Consider the following 17755-nt stretch of genomic DNA (forward strand, 5'->3'; position numbering starts at 1 on the left):
AGAGAGAGAGAGAGAGAGAGAGAGAGAGAGAGAAAGAAAAAGAAACTTACACTATTGACCAACATTTTAAGGGCAAAGAGACAAAGCTAAGACCATATGAATCCAGAGAGTATATCACCACTGAGAAATCAGTGTGTTAAATATTCAATGGTCACAAGAGGAGATAGTGGCAGTATCTCATGTTCCTACCACTTTCCCCAGCCAGCTGGTATAAACCACTATCATTTAACTGCATTGACAATTCTCAACTAAATAGAGCCTTCCAATCCTAGCACAAATAAGTATTGTAAGACCACTGGGCATTATTCATTAATTAAATGAGATGCTTAGTATCACCAGTCGTTCTTGCCTCGTACACAGATGTTGTCACACAATAAAAGTGTCCAATACTTACAAAATAACAGTATATTAAATGAAGCTAGTGAAGTGATGCAGTAAAAAAAAAAAACCTGAGAAAAATGAAAATAATATAGATGGTCTTCACTACAAACTAGTTGTAAAATCTAGAGCAGAGACAGTGTAGTGTGATTGGTATGATGAAACAATGCCAGGCACTGAACCAAAGAATTTATAAACATTGTAAACACCTACCCAGCAAGTAGAAGAAGCAATCTGTTTCTAATCATCTACTGTATAGAATGATTATACTTCTAGAATTCAACCTCATTACTTGTACTGACCAGAATGGTATTTACAGAGTGTGTCCCATACAATAAATCAAAACCAGTGATATGTTTCTCAATAGGTTTTATGATCAAGTATGTGGAAGGAAATAAACCCACCATATTCTGACCTTAGAGATTCACCAGGAAATTTAGGAAGTGGTGCTGTGGCTCAAGAGGTAGAGTGTTTGCCTTGAGCTGAAGAGCTCAGGGACAGTGCCCAGGTGCTTAAATTCTAAAATACTAAAAAACAAAAACAAAAAATGAATTTGCTAGGAATGTGGCTTAGTGATAGAGTGCATGCCTAGCATGCATGAAGCCCTAGGTTTGATTCCTCAGCATGAAATCAACAGAAAAAGCAGGAAGTAGTGCTGTGGGTCAAGTGGTAGAGCACTACTAGCCCTGAGCAAAAAGAAGCCACGGACAGTGCCCCACCCCTGAGTTCATGCCCCAGGACTGGCAAAACAAAACAAACACAAAAAAGAGATTCACTATGAACTTTAATATATAAAGACTCTGAGAATTGCTGATACAAAACGTCTTGGTTTTTTTTTTTTTAATACATCCCTTACAAGCCAATGGACTACTAAACTACCTTCTCCTCTAGTAAATAGCAATATTTTGCATTGTAGTTCCTAAAAATACATTGTAGTTCCTTAAAAAAGGTAAAAACAAAATTATCACATGGCATACCAAATCCATTTCTGGATATATACTCAAAAAGCAACAATATGAACAGATACTTGTACATTCATGTTCATAGCAACACTGATCAAATGGACACTTGGAAGCAATCCAAGTATCTAACAGTGAATAAATGGTTTAAAAATATGGTATTCACACATAATGGTATTATAAATCAGTCTTAAAAAGGAAAAGAAATTCTTATTATTTTTAAAACACAGGTACATCTTGAAAACATGAATGCTAAGTGAAATATGCTGGAAGCAAAAAGATAAACATAGTATGAGGTATCTAGATAGTAATTAGAGATTGAATACAGGAAAAGGAAGAGAGGAAGTACTGAGCTTCAGTGTAGGATGATAAAAATGTTCTCAAGATGAATAGTGTTATTGGATAGACAATAATGTGAATGTACTAAATTATACATTTTAAATGGTGAAATTATAACTTTAATGTCATTTTAAGCATATTTTATCATAAAGTGAAAAAAATATTTACTTTGCCAAATATTAGGTTATGTGCTCTTCATGCTAATTTTTTAAATTATGAAATCTCTAAAAATAGCTGATATAAATTACCTTACCTCTGCCACACAACAAATTGAACCTAGGGCTTCCCCACGAAAACCATATGTTGTCAGGTTTTCCAGATCTTCATGACTGCTTATCTTTGAAGTGTAGTACTTCACTGCCATTACAGGTGTATCAACAGCCTTGATACCCTCACCATTGTCTCGAACCTCTATCTTATCAAATCCATAGTTCTCCTATAAAAAAGTTAAAACTTTTAGTATATAAGAACATTAAGCATTAATCACATTTAGAAACAAATACAAGTGAAACAACTTGATCATTTACCTATCTTTTCTCGAAAGGTAACACTACACTTGTATTATGGTATAATGAACAAGTCTCTTACTTGCTCTCCACTCAAATTCAACTATAAAATAAAAAGGTCTGAGTGGACACCAATAAATCTAGCTACTCAGGAAACAGATCTGAGAATTACGTTTCAAAGTTGGTCTGGGCAGAAAAGTCTATGAGACTCTTTTTCTAATTAACCAGTAAACTATTATAAGTAGAGGTGTGACTAAAATGGTAGAATGCCTGCCAGGAGCAAAAAAGCTAGCAAGAACAAAAGGCCCCGGGTTGAGCTCAAACCCTAGTACCAACACAAAAAGAAAAAAGGGTCTGATCTACGATAGTCCTTTTAATTGTTTTATTGTCATGAGTATTTATGTATATATTTTTGCAGGTACCAGTTTTAAATCAGGGCCTTGAGCTCTTGTTCAGCTTTGCTTCCTATGAGCTTTCACTCTATTTGAGGCATTTTGCTGGTTAATTGGAGATGGATGTCTCTCAAGACATTTCAAATTAAGATGGCTTCAAACCATGATCCTTCAAGTCTCATTTTCCTGAGTAACTGAGACATAGGCATGAACCAGCAATGCCCAAATATCATTAGTAGTTATGATTGAGTTTCAAAGCAACCCCAGGTAGGAAAATCTAAGGAAACTCTTACCTCCAACTAACCAGCAATAAGCTCAAAATGGAAGTATGATTCAAATGGGAGAGCATACTTTGAGTGCACAGGCCCTGAGTTTAAGTTCCAATACCAGCACAAAAACATTAAATAAATAAAAACACCATCAGCAGCAAAAATCTGTTCACTATACCAGAAGTCTAACGATTATCAATACACAACTGTAATTTGAAGACTCCTCCTTTGTTGCTCTCAAAAAAAATTTTAAAAATACTCATCAGTTTCTTCCTGAAATTATCACTAAACAAGAAACACGTTTCATTTGGCAATCTCAGTGAGTTTTTAATTTGAAAATTTAAAAAATAAACTAAATTCATACCTTATCCCTATGTTGTACTACTAAACTGTACAAATATAATAAAAACAATTTAAATTCCTATAATGATCTTCTTTTCTATGAGTGTCCTATTTACCATATTTACACTTGGTGGTTGATGTCTACCATAAGCTTAACTCAAAAGGTTTATGTGTATGGCCATAGGTGCAAATTAAAAAGAGGGGAAAAAATTCTTTCTACATTCCAGTGACTCCATATTATAAAATAATATCACATCTTAATAACCTAAAATTATACAATACTGCATATCAATATCTTTTACATAATTTACACATACCATGTATAAAGCACTAGAAAAAGACATCTAAAGTTCATGTTTTGAACCACCATGTTTGTTGTATTTTATAGAGAAAAAATTAACTAAAATAGGCAAATCTTATACTACAAATAAAAACTTCAAGCATGTGAATAAAATATAAGAACAAAAAGATCCCTTTAAATGTTTAAAATAGTATCAGCAAGTTTAATTCATTAAGTACAAAAATCAAAGCAAGGTGGGTCTTATGTAGAGCAGTCTAGTTGAGCTGTTTAAAATTCTACAAAGTAAATATTTCCAAATACTTATAAATGTCAAGACACTAAAATACTTGTAATAATACTAATTTGTGTGTGTGCGCGCGCGTGCGCATGCACCAGTCCTGTGGCTTGAATTTGCCTGGACACTGTTCTTGAGCTTTTTGCTCAGAGATAATGCTCTACCACTGAGCCACAGCTCTGTTTAAGCTTTTTGGTAGTTAGTTGTAATTAAGAGTCTATGGGCTTTCCTGCCATCCTCAATTCTCAGATCTCAGCCTCCCACAATTACAGACATGAGCAACCAGTATTAGGCACTAACTTAATTTTGTTTTCTGTTTTGGGCCAGTCATAGGGCTTGAATTCAGGGCTTGGGCACTGTTTCTGAGTAATTCTGCTGAAAGCTAGAAATCTACCACTTTGAGCCACAGCACTACTTCTGGTTTTCTAGTGGTTAACTGGAGATAAGCGACTCATGGGGACTGGGGAGGAAGGAAGGCATGAAAAAAATGAAGGAGGAGGTAACAAGTTTGCCAAAAATATACTCACTACCTTGCCTATGTAACTGTAGCCCCTCTGTACGTCACCTTGACAATAAAATTAAAATTAAAAGAAAAAAAAAGACTCATGGACTTTCCTGCCCAGGCTGGCTTTGACATGCAATCTTCAGACCTCAGCCTCTTGAGTAGCAAAGATTACAGGCATGAGCCACCAGTCCGTGGCTCTAATTTACTTTTATACATCTTATAACATTATTCTTAAAAAAACAAATATTTTTCTTCCAGACATTTAAGAACAAGATATACATTTTAAGAAATAAGGCAAACAAGTAAATGAGTAAATGATAATATAACTTTTCTTTTTCTTTTTTTTTTTTGCCAGTCCTGGGGCTTGGGATTCAGGGCCTAAGCACTGTCCCTGGCTTCTTTTTGCTCAAGGTTAGCACTCTACCTTTTAAGCCACAGCACTGCTTCTAGCCTTTTCTGTTTATATGGTACTGAGGAATCAAACCCAGGGCTTCATGCATGCTAGGCAAGCACTCTACCATTAAGCCACATTCCCAGCCCTGATTAAAATTAATCTGATGTACTGAAACACTATAAGAACTACTGGCACAAAGAAAAGATTTTGAATGGGTTTTAGAGTCAGAAAGATCAAATTCAAATTTCAGTTCCACATTTATTAAGTGGTTCCAGGCAAGTTTTCTCATATTACTATAAAATAGGTAAAGTTGCAGTTAATATACAATTTTTAAAACAAATGTCGGAGTTGGATGCCTATGACTCACACCTCTAAGACTAGCTACTCAGGAGGCTGAGATTTAGAGGGCGAAGATTCAAGGCCACCCCAGGAAGAAAAGTTTACTAGACTCCATTTCCAAAGTAAGCAGCTAAAAAGCAGGTCTAGAGAGGTGGCTCAAGTAGAAAAGTGTCAGCGGAACAAGCAAACTGAGTGGGCATGAGGCCCTGACTTCAAACTCCAATACTAAAAAAAAAAAAAAAAAAAAAAAAAAAAGGTGGCTGGGATTTTTTTACTGCCATTCACAAAAGACAGATAAGAACAGATCAGTCCCTTTTCCTATAAAGCTATCCTATCAGTATTCTTTGTAGTGTCGCAGTACTAAAATTATCACAAATATTTTATAATTAGACTAGTTTTAAATGTAAGTTTATATAATCAATCAAACTTTTTAAATCTGTTAGATTGTACTAGATACTGGACACATAAGGAACACATGAAAATAAAGTAAATACGGTGTTTGTCTCTACAAGACAGCAATTTCTTATGAGTGCTATATAAACCATACAAACTCACTAATTTAATATCTATCACTTAAATATATGAAAACTTGGACAGGCAGCAGTGTAATTCTAGCTACTCAGAGAGCACTGAAATTCAATGAGATTCCCATATCAATTAACAAATGGGTATGTTGATACTCATATATCCTCTTAGGTATCTATGTAGAAAGCTGAAATTGGGAGGACCAAGGTTCCAGGCCTTTCTAGGTAAAGAAGTTTACCTCATCAACAGAAAAAGTTGGATATGTTGGTATGTGCCTATTATCCTACCTACGGCAGGAAGCTTAAGTATGAATATCATAGTCCAGGCTGCTCTGAACAAAAAGCAAGACCCTAATTCAAAAATAATAAGAGCAAAAAAGGCTCAAGTGGTAAAGTATCTGCCCAGCAAGTGTAAAGCCTAAGTTCAAAGTCTGGTACTGCCAAAGGAAAAACAACAATAAAAAGACAAAAGTATGCAGTAACAAGGGAAAGTTCTAAAATAAGATTAGATGGAATATAATACCAGTACAAATGAATAAACAAGGGCAATTATTAGTAGAAAATATGAACATTAGATTGATGTGTTAGGCAATGAAGTGTTAAAAGTATATGTGTTCTTTTAAAATGTTCTTTAGTGTAACCACACTGTTGGTTTAAATTAGAATTTATTTTGAAGAATGTATTCCTACAGGCTAAGCAACGTAGTACCAGCAATGGAGAACAGAGGTAGGAGGGTGGGACTTTGAGGACAATTTGGTCTATAGAGTAAGTCTTGTGTCAAAAAAAAAAACAAAAAGGAAAAAAATGAATATACTCAGAAGCCAAGAAGAAGATAGCAAGTACATAGAAAGAAGGTATTAATTAAAAAACAAAATTTCTTGTCAGGTCCTTTTGGCTCTGAAGGCATGCAGCTCCTGGAGGATACTCACCAGCTTAACCTCTATGCTTGTGGCACCAGCATCCAAGGAGTTTTCAATGAGCTCCTTCACAACACTGAGCACTGACGTGATTATCTGAGAACTTGAAAGGAGGCGAACTGTTGCTGCAGGCAACTGTTTCATTCTGGCTTTTAGTAGAGTAACTAGATTAAAAACCCAAACTGTAAAAATGAGAAGATAAACCTTCCTGAGTAGTAAAAAAGATAGCAATAATGGTAGAACAGCTCACATTTATTTGCCTTACTGTATGCCAGGCTCTATTTTAAGGACATTCAGTGTTAATCAACATCCTTTGAACCAGGTTCCCCATCATCTCCATTTTTATAGATAACTAAGGCAGAGAAGAAACATGGAAACATATTCAACATCATTTAGTTATTGAAAGTTAAATCCAAGCAAGCACTCTGTTGATATGTAATCTAATTACCTAGGAAGTAAAAAAACTATGAACAAGGGAAATACCTTTAAAACAAGATTAGATGAAAAAATAAACATAAAGATAAAATATAATACCAGTAAATATGAATAAACAAGGGCAATAATAATTAGTGGAAAAAATGGACATTAAACTGATGTTTGACAATGGAGTCTTTTTTTTTTCCAAGCACTGAACTTTATTAGAAGACTTTGAGATAGTCCTCAGTAGAATACTAGCTGAAGTATTTAGGGAGAAATCATTCAGACAAAATCAACATTTCCATGCTGACCAAGTGATTTTCACACACACTAACATAACATGTCAACCAACTAATAAGTAAAACTTCTCTCGTTAACTTACAGAATATTCTCATTAGGGATCATGGAATGGGATAGGAAAAAAAATCAGCCACAATTTTTAACTGTCGAAAGTAGATTGGAAACCATGTTTACTGGTATTGGAAGTAGGAAATTCAAAGGGAATACCAAATTTGAGAGACACAGGGTAAAAAAAGAGAAACAACTACAAAAGCAATACTTGCAAAACTGTTTGGTGTAAGTGAACTGAACACCTGGGGGGGGGGGGGAGGAACGGAAAGGGGGGAGGGAGGGGGATATGAGGGACAAGGTAACAAACAGAACAAGAAATGTATCCAACGCCTAACGTATGAAACTGTAACCTCTATACATCAGTTTGATAATAAAAATTTGAAAAAAGAAAAGAAAGATTGAGCACACATGCAGATCACATGTCATAAGGATAGAAATTGAGGCGGAAATTATGTATATAGCATTGGTATGAATAATTTCTCAACCATAATTCAATAGTTAAATTATAATTACAGTAAAAGAATTCAACTTAGTTAAGTAATTAGTGCATGATAAAGTGAATTGTTTTTCATGCCAAATTTCAAGATATGAACTGAACCTAGAAACAAATGAAAATGAAAATATTATTACAATCCATGGATATAGTAAAGGAAGGCTTAAAAGGACACTGTAACAACCTTTTCTTAACGCAATAGGAAAGATACTGAACTAGAAAACCTACACTATATCTAAAAGAACCAGCAAACCAAACCCCAAATTAGTAGAAAGAATGAAATAATCAGGTTGAAGAAAAAGAAACAGAATCAAAACACAGCAGCATGGGCTGGGAATGTGGCTTAGCAGTAGAGTGCTTACCTAGCATGCATGAAGCCCTGAGTTTGATTCCTCAGTACCACATACACAGAAAAAGCCAGAAGTGGCTCTGTGGCTCAAGTGGTAGAGGGCTAGTCTTGAGCAAAAGAAGCTCAGGGACAGTGTGAAGGCTCTGAGTTCAAGACCCAGAACTGGCAAAAAATAAATAAAATTCTAGCAGCAAAAATCAATAAAATAAAGAGGAGATGATTTGGGTACAATGGGTATTGTATATATGCCTACCTGATCTAGGGAAGGGAAAGAAAAACGAAGGTGTAAGATATCACAAGAAATGTACTCACTGTCCTATTATGTAACTGTACCCCTTTTGCACAACACCCTTTGTCACCTTCCCAATAGATGTCCATTTGGAGATTGACTGGGCACAGAGGCCTATTGAGAACTGAGAGAAGTCCAGTGATAGAAAAAGAATGTCACTTTGTCTTACGTGGGTCTTAGCATTTCTTGAGAAACTCTGATCAATCTCATTTTCTCTATGCACAGACCATTCCCCAGAAGCTCAGGACATCTGATTTTGAACAGAGAGTTGTGACAATGGAGTCTTAATGGTGTATATATACACACACAAACACACACTCACACACACATATTTTAATTTCCTAGGTAATTAGACTTGGTCTAATGACCAAAGCAGGTTAAAGAAAATAATCCACAATAACATTAGAAGGAAATAACTTTTTCTAATTTCTCTCCCAAGGTTTATATGTAACTGTCACAGGTATCTGGAATCCTGACTTTTCTCCAACTAAACTCCAATCAAGTGTTTCCATCTGCCTGCTATAATCTCTCACTCTAATTCTAGATATTCCTATTAGAATAATCCATTCCTAAATAATAGTATCAAAATCTTTTCGCTCTCTCTCACAGTAATTGCTATTTTTTTTTTTTTGGTGGTGTTGCTGAGTATTAAGCCCACGACCCAACACTTAATGCTACCATTCTAAAAACAAGACCTCCAGCCCTAGATCATCCTTTATAGCTTCTCTCTGTATAGTATCACTCCCAGCATTACACAATAGAACTCCCTTGTCTGCATGACTCTTGACCATTGTACATCTAGGCTGCACTAATCAAAATAATGAAGACATCCACAAGATTTAGTACATGTATACTATTCTATGTTAGACACTGTGGTAATGACTTTAAATATGGGAGTGAATTTAATCCTCTAAACGTGAAAAGGAGGTACTTTGTAAACATTGCTATTAAAATGTAAGATATAAAAGATATGTAAAAGTTGTATCACACACACACAAGAAATTAAGGACAGGTGGTTATAAGGAAAAGTTTTAGACATGATTGCCTAACTATAATTATTATATAATATATAGTTATCATGTAAGCTTGATGTCCCAGAGGCTCATGCCTATAATCTTAGCTACTTGGGAAGCTGACATCTGAGAATCCCAGTTTGAAGGCAGCTCGGGCAGAAAAATCTGTGAGACTCTTATCCCTAATTAACAAGCAAAGAGCTGGTAGTGGAGGTGTGGCTCAAGTGGTACAGTGCAGACTTCACTGAAAAGTTGAGCAAGCGCTCAAGGCCTTGAGTCCAAGCCTCCTGTACTGGCTCAAAAATTGGAAACTTTGGGTAAAGGCCACTCAACCTTAAGTAACATTATTTCCGCAAGGAGATCTGCCTTACCCCTTATACTAACACCACTTGTGATTAATCACTGTCACCAAGCAGCATAAGTATTCCCATTACACTTTCATTCCCACTATAATGCTATTCCAAATACATATTGTCCATTGGAGGGTCACTGGCTTTATAAAAATTTAGGTTGACAAAAGTTTACAAAGCCATGAAATGATGAAGCAATGGAACCTAGGGCCTATCACAAGTTAGGAATTTTTTTTTGGGGGGGGGGCAGTAATGGGGTTTGAACTCAGGACCTTCAACTTGCAGGGAGGTGCTCTACCACCTATACCATGCCTCTGGCCCTTTTATATTAATTTTTTTTCAGGTAAGATCTCATGTTTGTGTCCAGGCTGGTGCGGACCCTGGTCTTTTCACTTATTCTTTCCTTTCCTACCTGGAAAGACAGGGTTTTTTTTCTACCATGTCCAGCTTTTTTTGTTGAGATGTAGTCTCCCTAACTTTTTGCCCATACTGGCCTTCTACCACCATTATCTTCCCGATACTGGCCTTACAATAGCTGGGATTACAAGCATAAACTAGGTTAGAGTAAATTTTTACCTCATGTGTATTCCTTTAATGTCTGTATCAAGTATGCCTTGATCCAACTCACAAATCACTAAAGACAAATAAACTTTGTAATTCTAGAAACAAATGTATCTTAAAAAGAGTTCTTCTTCAGCTGACTTGAAGCTGTCCTGTGGTTCATTTATCAACTAAAGACTTAAACTATGCAGTACTTGGTGCATTCTCAGTTTTGAAAGTTTTGTTTTTTTTTTCTTGGCCAGTCCTGGGGCTTGGACTCAGGGCCTGAGCACTGTCCCTGGCTTCTTTTTGTTCAAGGCTAGCACTCTGCCACTTGAGCCACAGCGCCACTTCTGGCCATTTTCTGTATATGTGGTGCTGGGGAATCGAACCCAGGGCCTCATGTATACGAGGCAAGCACTCTAGCCACTAGGCCATATCCCCAGCCCCTTGAAAGCTTTTTTATTATGGTTATTTAACAATCTACAATGTATACATGAAAATAAAGAGTTTATGTACCTTTTATGTTGTAATATTTAAGTAAATTTATCATATATGTACATATGTGTATATTATACATATATATATAACGATTCCTTACAAACAGATAGTTGGCGAATTGTACTATGGTAATAATTGAAAAATAAGAGCAACTGTACCATCATGAAAGTAATGTGTGATCTGCAGTTGGGGATAACTACACTGCTTATCACCTTGGAATGTGGATAACAGTCTTTTGACTTACACTAAGTTAACAGCTTCACTTACACATCATTAGACATCCATGTTTTTGAAGAGATATTAAATCTTTCTAAACCATTGAGCTCTTTTGAAGTAAGACTATCTAGATTACTCAGTTTTTACTAGTCAAATCTTAGATATGTCAGATAACCAACTGCCCACTATATTCATCTGCTTTAAACACCAGTATAATTATGTATTTTCCAAAGATAAGATGAAGGTCAAGGGGCTGGGAATATGGCCTAGTGGCAAGAGTGCTTGCCTTGTATACATGAAACCCTGGGTTCAATTCCCCAGCACCACATATATAGAAAATTGCCAGAAGTGGCGCTGTGGCTAAAGTTGCAGAGTGCTAGCCTTGAGCAAAAAGAAAAAGCCAGGGACAGTGCTCAGGCCCAGGAATAGCAAAAAAAAAAAAAAAAAGAAAAGAAAAGATGAAGGTCAAATCTCTGTGCTGGCATCTGGGGTCCCTTGTTTTTCCACCAACCAAAATCTCTCTGCTAGCAACTACTTTAGCTACAAAACTCTTAGTCCAAACAATTTAAAAGCGCCACCAAATCTGGCAAGAAAATTTCATGCTAAAAGTTTACAGGTAGGGGGCTTTTCATTTGCCTTAATGACTCATTTCCAAAAAGGGTTTTGAAAAACCCTTCCTATACACACACACACACACACTATTAGGCCGGACACTAATGGCTCACAACTGTAAATCCTTACTACTCAAGAGGCTGAGTTCAGAGGATTGTGGTTTGAAGCCAGACCAAGCAGAAAAGTCCGAGACTCTATCTCCCAATTAACCAGCAAAATGCAGTTTGGGGACCTAATTGAAGCAGACCTAATGCTAGCAAGACAATCAAAAGTGTGAAGCTGAGTCCAAGCCCTTGTACTGACATACTCGCACACATGCACACATTTACATACAATCATTATCAAAAGAAAATGGAAATACCTCACTGATTTGCTGCAAGAATCAAATTAAATAGGATTTAAGTAACAACTAGGTGTGGCAGTACATACATGTAATTAGCACAATCAGTAGACTGAGGCAGGAGTTCCCTTGAACAGTGAGACCTTGTTGCAAACCAAGGAGAAAAAAACATGAAATATTGTTTTTATAAAAAGGCTCAAAATCGGGGCTGGGAATATGGCCTAGTGGTAAAGTGCTCGCCTAAGTATACATGAAGCCCTGGGTTTGAGTCCTCAGCACCACACATATAGAAAAAATCCAGAAGTGGAGCTATGGTTCAAGAGATAGAGTACTAGCCTTGAACAAAATGAAGCCAAGGGACAGTGCTCAGGCCCTGAGTCCACGCCCCAGGACTGGCAACAAAAACAAAACAAATATTTTTTTTTAAAAAAGGCTTAATATTGTGACATTCTATAGTTAAGAAATCATTATATAAACTGTAGCACTAAGAAATTTTATTCTTCCTTTGCATAGCTGGAATAACAAGTATGTTCTACCATGCCCAACGTCTTTGTGATTGAGACGAGGGTCTCCCTAACCTTTTGCTTGTGCTGGCCTTTTCGACCCTGGCCTCAAAAGTAGCAGGAATTATAGCTGCGAGCCACTATGTCCAACTTAACCTGTGTTTTAAAAGACAGAATCTCTTCTTGTAACCCAGGTGGGCCTGAAACTTATGATTCTCCTTCCTCCTCCTCCTTTCAATTACTCTGATTACAGGCCTATACCATCACATCCAGCCTCTTTTTAGACTTCTTTAAATTTGACTATTACAACATTTAAATTGCTGTATGTAGCTTACATTATACTTTATTAGAGTACTGAACATAGTAGTTAAAAATGCCTGCTCTAAAATCACTCCTTGGGTTTTAATTAAGCTCTCAAACTATTATTTACAAAATACTGAGAAAATTAAGTTCTCTAAAATTCAATCACCTAATCTATAAAGTGGTGAAAATAATATCATACGGTTGCAGTAAAAAAAATAGGATAATTTTATAAGGAGTGTATTAATGTGCTTAGCATGAAAATGCTAAAAGAATCTGGGATAAATGGAACTAACTTCATATCTCTCAAACTCCTAAACGAACAACTCTACTTTCAAGCTCTAAAGTGGGCAACTCTTTAAACCTGCATTCGAAAGTTTTTTCACCTTGGTTTGATAATTCTAAAGATCTAAGAAAAAGTCTGATGGACAAGTCTGGGAATATAAAACCCAGTCTTCAACTTTTACTTGTTTGGTCATTTCTTCCTAATTTCATCATTTTGTCTATTCTCTACAAAACCTTTACAAATCTTTTTTTCCCCTCAATTTCACCCCCAACTTCCTCATTCCTTCTGCATGATGATTCATAGCATGAACTCCATCACACCTTACCTATTATATATGCCATCTTACTGTGTCCTCTGGTTTCATAAAATGTCTTTATCTCTATCTATACTCCTCTTTCAATGTCATGTTAACGTCTCTTTTTTCTTAACCAACTGCTATGAAGAGTTTGTGTCCTCCCAAAAATTATGTTGAACTCCTAACCCCACAGGTGAAGTTACTGGGAGATACAGGCCTAAGCCCTCTAGGAAATGATTAGGTTAGTTAGATCATAAAGATAAACTCCCTCATGATTGGTATACACAAGAAACCCCAGGCTGTTCTGCCCTTTTTAATTGAGTACACATTAAGGTGTCATCCACAAGCTATCCATGGTGCCATCTGCAGAATCAGTCTTGACATCAGACTTCCTGCCTCAATAACTATGACAAGTTTCTGTTTATAAGCCTTATAGGACATGGTATTTTGTCATAGCAGCCCAAAGCAAGAAAAGCACTAATGCTTTTCACCTAGTTGTTTTTTTTTCCCCCCAGTCCTGCAGAGTGGACTCAGGGCCTGAACACTGTCCCTGGCTTCTTTTTGCTCAAGGCTAGCATTCTACCACTTGAACCACAGTGCCACTTCTGGCTTTTTCTACATATGTGGTGCTGAGGAATCGAACCCAGGGCTTCATGTGTAAGAGGCAAGCACTCTAACAGTAGGCCATATTACCAGCCCCTCACCTACGTTTTGTATTTTTTTTACACAATTCTCCTACAAGCACTTTGACTATAAATTTAAAAAAAAATTTTTTTTCGTGACCCTTTTCCGTGAATCAGACATTCACATCTTTCTTATAAAGCCAAACTTATTAAATATATTATATATATTATCACCACCTCATCTATAAAATCCTTGAAAAATAGCTTCTAACTACTGCTACGATTAAGAGTCTATTCCTTTTAATTCACTAATGATCTCATAAGTCACTAAATCCATGCTCTTTGGCCTCCCTGAAGTGTGTGAACACTGCTGACACCATCTAATTCCATCTATACTTCTTCTGTTCTCATTGTTTTCTCTGGTCTCTTCCTAGAAAATGTGAGCATTTTGTAACCCCTCTTCCCTTTCTAGGTATGCTAAAACCCAAACCTGAATCTATGTCCCTAAAAGTGATCTCTCTTCCCATCTCTAACCATCATTGTCACTGTCACCTCAAATATCTGTAAACCAGACCTTATCATACTGTCTTGTCCTATTCATTCCACTTCATTTAACTTTGCTATGTCTCTTCAATAATGCACAATTATTTATTCCAAAGTAAAAAAACTTCCATCTTCCTTTGTTAGCAATACCTATTTGGACCCGTTTCTTAATGCAGTGCCATTTCAGATCTAGTTCAAATTTCATCTTGAACAAAATCCTTTCTCTACCCAAAAAGGAAGATCTTTCTCTCTCCCTCTCCTTCTAAACTACTTCGCTTACATCACTCTGGAGATGCTTATCGTACTCTTCTATTGAACTATACAACTTTTTTTTTTTTTTTTTTTTTTTTGGCCAGTCCTGGGCCTTGGACTCAGGGCCTGAGCACTGTCCCTGGCTTCTTCCCGCTCAAGGCTAGCACTCCGCCACTTGAGCCACAGCGCCGCTTCTGGCCGTTTTCTGACTATACAACTTTTGAAACAAAGAACTACATAGACATAATGAGCCATTCAAAATAATTTTATCAGCATTTTTTCTTGTACCAATAAAAATGTTAAGAGTGTTCTCCTTCCCAGTTACCATTGCCTCAACTTCTTTGCCTTGCATTCTTAATTTCAAACTACTTTATAATCCTATGAAACAAATTATACCCCTCTACAATGTTCTTTCTGGATTACATACCCTTACTTACTGACCTTCTAAATATCATCATTTAAATGACCTGCAGGCAACAGTTTTACTGTCCCAAACTGACCTTTTCCTAATTAACTGTCTTTATTCATATATTTGTTTGATAAAATAGCTTAAGGTATCCGTGGCATACACTTTTGATCCCACTTCAATCCCAGAAGGATTGAAGCTCGAGGCCAGTCCTGTAGAAATGTCCAAGAGACTCAATCTCAGAAATAAGCAGCGAAAAGCAGGCTAGAGGCATCACTCAAGAGGTAGAGTGCCACCCTTGAGGTTTGAGGCCCTAAGTAATGTCAAAAGGTAAATTTAAGGCTGGGAATATGGCCTAGTGGCAAGAGAGCTTGTCTCATATACATGAAACCCTGGGTTCAATTGCCCAGTACCACATAAATGGAAAATGGCCAGAAGTGGCACTGTGGCTCAAGTGGCAGAGTGCTAGTCTTGAGCAAAAGGAAGCTAGGGACAGTGCTCAGGCCCTGAGTCCAAGGCCCAGGACTGGCAAAAAAAAAAGTAAATTTAAAAATAGATAAAAAAAATTTATATACAAAATATCTCTAAGCCCTCTTGACACTTCTATGTATACTCTCATTCCTCTACCACATACAATCTCTCTAAGCCCTCTTGACACTTCCATGTATACTCTCATTCCTCTACCACAAATAGTTTTAGAGACATGATAACTTGTTCAAGATCATATAAAACTATTAGGTGGCAGATGCACACTTTGATGCACACCAAATGCCCTACCCTCAAACACTTTCTATCCAGACACCCAAAACAAATTTAGAAACCTTAAAAACATCATAGACATTCTCATGTTCTACATCTGTATATCCTACTTCCTAAATATTTATCAAGCTAGTAATTTCTTCTGGGTATTGCTTCCCCTTTCCCACCCTTAACATTTCTCTGAACATTGTGGTACTCCTTCTTAGAATATGACTCCTACACATTTCCCCAGATTTAGTGCAAGTATCAGTTCTCAAGGAGGCTTTTCTTCTTTGTTCTAATAGGGAGGCATTCCCTACCTTTAGTCCCCAATAATTGGGTTCCATACTGTCACTGTATATTACAAAGTCATTACTTGCTTTTCTATTTTGTCCTCTTCCTCCTGGCTTAGTTACTAAGGATTGGGGTGTTTGTATTAACCACATCTTCCTGAAATGTATACAGTACTCCTCTTTTGAAAAGTAGTAGAAGATGCCACGCTTACATGAGTCACAGCATCAAAGGACTGAGACTGTCCGAATAGTCAGTCTTTCATATTTGCTGAGAGGGAAATGGAACACTGTAAACGTGATGATGGCTGGGAAGGTCGGGTAAAGACAACAGGCATACCTAAAATACAAGTAGAGATGATAATGCCAAAGATAGAAAGAAACAATTTAAAGGAGAGAATAAAGCTAACCTAACGTTTTTAAAGAACAGAAACGTATTTGCACATATACATTCAGAATTCTCTTCAATCAACTGAAATATTTTTGGAAGTTATTTCAGAAAAAAAAAAGGCACAAACTTGATAAACTGCCAAGGGTAAAGAAAATCTGATTTCAAAAGTGATTTCAAATCTAATCAAGTCTTTTCCTCTCCACCCGGGATGTTTGCTATCCACGATTCCTAAAGATGCAAGATAGGTCTTTGAATAGGAACACACACACACACACACACACACACACACACACACACACACACACACACACACACACACACACACACACACACACACACACACACACACACACACACACACACACACACACACACACACACACACACACACACACACACACACACACACACACACACACACACACACACACACACACACACACACACACACACACACACACACACACACACACACACACACACACACACACACACACACACACACACACACACACACACACACACACACACACACACACACACACACACACACACACACACACACACACACACACACACACACACACACACACACACACACACACACACACACACACACACACACACACACACACACACACACACACACACACACACACACACACACACACACACACACACACACACACACACACACACACACTGTGCCTGCGAAAGTGGTAATTAATGTCTGTCAGTTCACGGGAGGGGTTCAAGGCCACCCTCTCTCACGAGACAAATTACGGTAGCCGTGGGTTAAATTTTGTATCAGGAAAAGCCCTTTGAATTCCTGCACCCCGAAGGGTGCGAGGAACTGGCAGCGCCGAGGGCCAAGCAGGGAAAACGCCCACCACACGTGCGCGCCCGGCTCGGTCGGCTTCCCGCCCTCGAGGAGGGGGCCCACCGAGATGAGCGGCGTCCGTGCTGGAACCCGCCATGGGTCGAGAGGAGGAGTGTCTAGCCGCCCCGAAGATAGTGATGAACACCCGTGAGTCACAGGACACTACCTTCTTGCTCACGCGAGGTAGATAGTTATCGCCCACCAGAGGTGAACAGCGGCACGGATTCCAGAGCAAACCTCGCGGGACGCCCCTTTCATCCCAAACACGTACGTACGCGCGCGCAGGGCGGAGCGCGAATCGAGCACCTCCCTTAGTCCCGCCTTACCCGGGAGAAGTA

At 37.6% G+C, this 17755-nt stretch overlaps 1 protein-coding gene across 5 annotated transcripts in view; it reads right to left on the reverse strand.

Moving 5' to 3' along the window:
* The window catches only part of Pms1 (PMS1 homolog 1, mismatch repair system component), a 77156-nt gene extending 59471 nt beyond the window's left edge, over positions 1-17685 (reverse strand). The window contains exons 1-4 of one of the 5 annotated variants that reach the window (XM_048345092.1): positions 17584-17685; positions 16362-16486; positions 6452-6603; positions 1930-2112 (exon numbers count right to left, since the gene is read on the reverse strand). In XM_048345092.1, the coding sequence (XP_048201049.1) occupies positions 1930-2112; positions 6452-6583 (315 nt within the window). In that variant the 5' untranslated portion in view covers positions 6584-6603; positions 16362-16486; positions 17584-17685. Of the gene's footprint in view, positions 1-1929; positions 2113-6451; positions 6622-16232; positions 16487-17583 lie in introns of those variants that run through there. The other 4 variants (XM_048345089.1, XM_048345091.1, XM_048345090.1 and 1 more) reach the window with 4 other exon arrangements.
* Positions 17686-17755: the final 70 nt, after the last annotated feature.

The sequence above is a fragment of the Perognathus longimembris genome, chromosome 4, assembly GCF_023159225.1.
Source record: "Perognathus longimembris pacificus isolate PPM17 chromosome 4, ASM2315922v1, whole genome shotgun sequence".
Taxonomy (NCBI): Eukaryota; Metazoa; Chordata; class Mammalia; order Rodentia; family Heteromyidae; genus Perognathus; species Perognathus longimembris.